The following is a 7042-nucleotide window of genomic DNA, read 5'->3' as shown; positions in this document are numbered from 1 at the left end:
ACTGAGTGCTTTGACTCGTGCGATGGTTAAAACTACGACTCCCTCGGTGATAACCGGACAGTTCCATTTTCCCTCGGCTGCGCCTCGGGGAAATAGAACGCTCCGGGGATCACCTCGGGAGTCGTAGTTTTAACTATAGCACTCGAAGCAGTCAATATTTGTATAATAGTGTACACCGTTCCTCAAAAAGGCTGAATACAAACAAGACTACTTTACATTATGAGCTTGCGACCACCATTCATCGCTATACAAGTAACGGATAGATGCGCTAGGTGTTATAAGCAATGGATGCCGAGTAACGTGGACTACGCACGCACCATAGCAGAAATTACGCTTGACGTCAGTCCAGAATTCCTTGTTTCCGAAAGAGTAAATTAATCGCCAGCGGAGTTAGCAGAGCTGTGAAACTAAGCCTTGTTCCGTCGGCCGTGAACATTTACAAAACACCGTGGTCTTTATTATTAATGACGCAATATGTATGAATAATTGAAAAATGAGCTGTGCATGCATCCAATCTACAGTACAGGCATGCTAAATCCCATTTGACACGTTTTGGTTGCCATCAATTACCTCTGAGCTAATTCACAGGATCAATGCACCAATAAGCACTTGGACACCTTTGGAAAATGTCAAAGATCAGTATTCTCACTTGGTGTATCCTAACATGAATACAATTACAAATCTGTGGGAGTTCGTGCTCAATTGGTCATCGAAGTTACAAGAGAATAATGAAAGAAAAAACACCCTTGTTGCACAAGTGCGTGTGCTTTCTGATGCCTAATAAAAGGCTTCATGCCTAAAGTCTTTTAATATTTCAGTAAAAAATTATACCTCTTTCTCAAAAACTACGTTACTTCAGAGGGAGCCGTTTCTCACAATGTTTTATACTATCAACAGCTCTTCGTTGCTCGTTTTACCAAGTTCTATGCTTAACAATGTTTTGAGTAGTTACCAATAGTGTCCAGTGCCGTTAAACTAATTTCACGCCATTACTAATTTCGCCAGCTGAATGTCACATGCACTGATGCCCAATTCAAGGCCAGAAAATACCGTTTCCCCAATAAACCATATCTGATGATTTAATTGTTTTCGCAGATTTGTTTTTTTTGTAAGTTATACCACCGTGTTTCAATCTCAGTTCGTTCAAACACTTTAAGTCTGTACATTTTAGGCAAAGTTTGGGTATGCCCATCGTTTAACAGTTACCAGTTTTCAGTTTTCGAAGCGACTTTTATTTATATTCATAATGTGTTTTCAAAAACTCACATTAATTTAGAAAGCAAAGGTAGATAGCAAGTTTGTATGGGGCTCTTAACACCGACTCTTGCTAAGAATTTACATTGTTGCCCAGCAGATATGAGTTAACCAGCCACAATACCATGTGATGTATAACATTCGGATGGTACCTTGTTGACTTGCCTAGTCGATAATCACTGATTTATGCTAAGCAGGCTGTCCAAATAAAGTTCGTTGAGTTCTTGTGAATGAAACTGTATGAGCACACACTGGCACTATGCATCTCTTTAAATAGGGCCTTCATGTTAACCACTCAATACCAATCCATAAAACCTTCATCCACCAATATCGTGATTTCCACAGAGACAAAAGGGAACAAAATATGGATGAAAGAAAAAACCTATACATAGAATATTATACATTTTAATGTTTAGTTCTCGTTGTGTTGCAAGCTGAACCAATAAACCTTTATACGGAGACAGGTATTTCGATAATAAGGCAACGAGACTTTAATTTGACTTGGTTTGAAGGTTTTTGTTTTTCATCGGAAGGTTCTTATGTCGTCTATCGAGAGGGAACTGAAGTCCCAACCCACGGCGGGTAAGCAGGTGGAGGTCTGCAGATTGCTTTTAAAGTCAAATCAACGTTATATGTTAGCACATGAGCTTCGATTGTGTAACTCAGTTATACGAGGCGTCATGTGGTTTTGGAAAAACAATTACTTATTTAATTAGTAACATTACAAACATGATTCACTGTAAATACAGATGCGTCCCAAACGCCCCCGCCCCGCCCCCATCGTAAAACCTTTTTGAGATATAGATAAGAGGGGTCAAATGTCATGCACCTGCCCTCTTGAGATGTTGTGAAAATAATTAGTAAAACTATGACAACCTGTGTACTTTCTTCCATCAGTCTTATGTGAAGTTGTGATCACTTTTTAACGCACACTTGTTTACGAGCGGTTTTGGCTATGACTTCTGGCTTATGGCTTGATGTGTGCACTGAAAAGAGTTGGCAAAAAAGTTACCAAACCAAACCCCAAGCCCATACCGGGCTCAAAATTGCCACGCACACACACTGTCGTTACCCAAAGCGTCTTTGCATTTACGGCGGTATTATTAACTAACAGTGTAGAGATATAGCCGTAGACAAAACCGTAACTGTAGCCATAGCCGTCAATTTATATTCTCATATGGCTCTTTTACGATAACCATACTATCACCATTTGTTTAATTGGCCCGTAGAGGACACAGCGAGGAGGCACACTGCATTGGTTCATTCTGAGGGCCCACGTGGGAGTTTGAATTTTCAACCGTTAATTTGCGTCAGGCTATAAAGTGAACGACAACACTCTCTATACGCACATTTAATATCTAACATTCTGGACATCACCGGCGACTCATAATAAATAAAAACTTCATGCAACATGACAAAGGAGTTAATAGATTATGACTGTTTAAAGATATCTCTTTAAAATACAATATTTACACATTGAAAACATTAATTAAAATGTGTTACCATTTTGCAAATTTGCGAAGGGCACCATTTGTTTATTTGACGTCACTTTGTATACGCAGCAACCGAATTATTTGAAGTCGAGAAGAACATTCATCAACTATTCACTGACAATGAGCGTCACTGTGGCGCAATGCACTTTCATCTACGAGACATTAGTCACATTCGGGACATTAGTCACAATGTGGCACATTTTAAAGGACGTCGTTCCTAGATATCTGCGTGTCCGTGGTTCTATTGATGTAATTCGGCGAGAAGCTTCGATCGCCGGAGATGGTGGCCCCCGTTTTCGTGCCCGACACCTCCCTGAGTTGGACACCCGATCGGTACTTAGAGCTTTTTGCGAGGTTACAACAACAGAACGTCTGGCAGAACGCCTGGCGGTACCGTGGGTTGGTGGCGTTGTATACTATTGGATTCACGGCCGAGTTCAAGTGAGTAATGATTTGGAATATCTTACTCATCTGTGTCATTTGGGATGGGTTCAACGCAGGCGAAGCAGAAGTCAATCTGTTAATTGCGTGTATAAACGATGTCACATGTATGGGACTTAGCAACAAGAAGAAAAGTATTCCGTTGGTGATGACCATGCGCGCCATCTGATTTCTCGTCCGTATGCGAGCCTTCTCGTTCGACCCCTTCCCTGAGGTTGTCCTCTTGTGTAGGGCCACTATGATCTTCCCGTACAGGTAGAAGTTAATGAAGAGCGCAGCCATGAAAGGCACGCTCTGCAGGATCTTACCGACTATCTCGAAGCTATCATCCAATGGCACGCAGAAAGCGATCATCTCCGGGAAGTCTTTGTAGGTATCATTATCCGGCCAGATGATGCAGAACTGCGCAAATTGCGCAGTCCCGGGAATGAGCAAACAGCCGAACACGATGGACAGAAACCAGGATACCGTAATGAACTTGGTGGGCTGGCGCCTACCCGTGCAGCGCTTGTACTGGTACGGCTGACACACGGCGTAAAACTTCTGCAAGGTGACTAGAGTTATAAGGGACAGCGACGTAAAGAAACAGGCGTCCTTAATCAGATGGATCAAGACACAGCCTGTCGCCCCTCTGAAGTTATCATCCCGATGGACCGGAGTTATTAAATACGCGAGTATCTGATCACCACCAGCGAAAATCAAGAAGAGTATATCAGTGACGGCGAGGTTGACCAGGTAGCAGTTGACCACGGTCCGCATCCATTTGATTCGAAAGACTACCACCAAGAAACTGATGTTCCCGATCAATCCGAAGACCAGGATACAAGGTGTGATTACGGTCGTTACGAACTCCATGCTGTACATCAAAGCCTCAAGCTGGTCTTCGGCGACCGGCTTGCACATCGAAGATTCATTCGAATTGTTATTGGAGAAATTCATCTTTCCAATCGGGTTGTTGAGCTCTCACATAACAAATTTACACAAGTGTCACAGGCGCAAGCTGATGTGGTGCAGCAATCGATTCAGTCATGTCCTTATAATGTATAAATGTTGATTTTGGACTGATTTTGCTGGCCATCTGTTTTTTAGAAATCTAGTTTTCTCTCTCCTACACTCTGCTGAATGTTCGATCAATACTGTAGTTTTGTATCTGTGTCATTTGAAACAATGGAAATCGATGGAGCTGTCCTATTGATTGGACTTACCAATTAATCAGTTCATAATTCCTGATGAAGTTCATGCATATCGTTTGAAAGCTCACGAATCATCCACGCATGATAAAAAATATCGTCAGCTAACTACTGATGTCAGGTTGTAAAACAAAACCCCCGCTGCTAGGGCTACACAGCATCCGTAAGACCGGAGCGAGTCAAAAAGCTGTGAAGTGCTCATCAAGAGTGTCACTCTTGACTCCGACTAACAGTGGTTGTGACTCCTCTCGGGCAGATATGCCATGGGTGTCTCAGCACCGCTAGATCCCATCCAAAGCGAGCTGTCATTCCATCAGACAAGGGCAACCACGGCGTACAAACCCGAGTGGCAACTATTGGAGTACGGCAGCGGCAGAGAGTGACGATGAGCTGTACACACACTACCGATGAGCAGCCGATCGTTGTATGGTGACAGCACAGCCAGGGTAGTCAGTTATACAAAATACTAACTTGCAATCACCGTATACACACGTTATGCGTGCAGTGGTCTACACCAAATAACGCATGCGCTGCGCACGTACAATGCGCGCATCCCTGTCGCTATCGCACACACGCGTTGCATGAAACTTCCTACAACCCAAAAGCGCATAAATGAAGTAGGTGGCCTTCAGAGAAAGCAGTGGTTTTAGCTCTGTAAGAATGGATCGTAGCAATTTCTTCATCCTCCATGCTCGTAGGCTGTTCGATCAATAATATCGATACTGTAATCAAAATATTGTTTGTCAAACAAAGGCGGTGTTTTTCTTAGGATAAACTGCATGTGAATCGAATCATTCATTTAAACAAGAAGCCACGCATGGATTCTACACGCAAGCGGCGATGTTCAGATTGTGAGTCATAGGAATCGGGTGAATGCGAAACTAGGTTGTTGGCTTTTTAAACATAATGTACAAATTATTGGATTTTACCACCCACATGTTCATGCTTTATCTTAAATTGTTAACATGTGAACGTGAACTCAACCATACTTTTACAAATATATTCCGGTATTACCTGCCGACCACAGTTTTACAAATATTTTATTTGAAGTAAATTTTACAAAATGAAAATAACGCAGTCACTTAAAGAAACACAAAATGTATATATAAACTTTTACCATTGTATAAAATAATGCATCGTCACTCTAAACAAGAACCTTAAAATACTGTAAAACCTGTGCAAAAATAGTTGATGACCTGACGTGTCGACCCATCAGAATCTGTCTCGAAGAAATGACAACACACAACAACCCTCCGGTCATTAACTGTAAATTTTTTGTTACCCCATTTGGACATGTCCTATTTGTTGGCAAGCATTCAACAGAGAACTCTATTTTGTTCATAACCATGTTTCTCAATAAACACCTTAAAGGCAGTGGACACTTTTGGTAATTACTCAAAATAATTATTAGAAAACCTTAATTGGTAACTAGTAATAGAGAGAGGTTGATAGTATACAACCTTGTGAGAAACGGCTCCCTCTGAAGTGATGTAGTTTTCGAGAAAGAAGTAATTTTCCACAAATTTGATTTTGAGGCCTCAAGTTTAGAACTTGAGGTCTCGAAATCAAGCATCTGAAAGTACACAACTTCGTGTGACAAGGGTGTTTTTTTCTTCCATAGTTATCTCGCAACTTCGACGACCAATCAAGCTGAAATTTTCACAGGTTTGTTATTTTATGTACACGTTGAGATACACCACGTGAGAAGACTGGATTTTGACAATTACCAATAGTGTCCAGTGTCTTTAATACTAATATGACAACTGCATATTTTGCGAAATACGTTTAAGTGCTACAGGTCAAAAATATTCATTCGATGCATGTCCCAAACCCAAAACAATTAAATATTGACATAATGACCTTTGAAAAATAAATTCACCAAATCGCCACTGTGTGGCATTCCATTGAGTGATGTAGCTTAGTTGCTTAATCCGTGCTCAAACTATTTCTCTCCGGTCAGTCAACAGACCTTTGCATCATTCGTTCCTCGGTCAGGACTAATTACAACAAACCTTATTGAACACCTGGCATAAAATCATTACATTAGTTTCCCTTGACACACAGAATTTATAAATTAAGATTTAAATAAACCGAAGGTTGGATAGGCCTGAAGGCATCAACTGTGGGCGGCTCCTGATTTGAGGTTGTTAAAGGCTAAGTGCAACTTTGGTTTATGGAACCTTTGGTTGTTTTAACCCTATTTATTATATTAAAGGCAGTGAAAACTATTGGTAATTACTCAAAATAATTATTGGCATAAAACCTTATTTGGTAACGAGTAATGGGGAGCTGTATAAAACACTGTGAGAAATGGCTCCCTTTGAAGTAACATAGTTTTTGAGAAAGAAGTAATTTGTTTTCCGAATTTGATTATTATTATACTCAAATTTTCGGACATCAAATTGTTTTGGTCTGAATCATTTTTCGGTGTACAGAATACTAACATTCAGTATTATTATTGGATACAGCCGTCAACTTCACCAAACACTTCCCAAATTCGGATTATTATCTAAGGACTGAGGACGAGGCCCAGCTTTTCAAATCCTAAGTTATGACTAGTTACTCGTCCTAAACGCGAGTTGAGATTAATCCTAACGTTTGAGTGAAATCGGTTGCTTGGAACATTATCAAAATGACTGTAGCTTGATAAACAGTTTAATCTGG

General features: G+C 40.8%; 1 protein-coding gene across 1 annotated transcript; it reads right to left on the bottom strand.

The window, feature by feature from the left end:
- Positions 1 to 2342: 2342 nt before the first annotated feature.
- Positions 2343 to 4706, bottom strand: LOC139936419 (neuropeptides capa receptor-like). Its single transcript, XM_071931241.1, has one exon. The coding sequence runs from the start codon at positions 4125 to 4127 to the stop codon at positions 2949 to 2951; it is 1179 nt and encodes a 392-aa protein (XP_071787342.1). The 5' UTR covers positions 4128 to 4706; the 3' UTR covers positions 2343 to 2948.
- Between the last annotated feature and the right edge of the window lie 2336 nt (positions 4707 to 7042).

Source organism: Asterias amurensis, chromosome 4 (genome assembly GCF_032118995.1).
Source record: "Asterias amurensis chromosome 4, ASM3211899v1".
NCBI lineage: Eukaryota > Metazoa > Echinodermata > Asteroidea > Forcipulatida > Asteriidae > Asterias > Asterias amurensis.
This window is presented reverse-complemented; position numbering and strand designations above follow the sequence as displayed.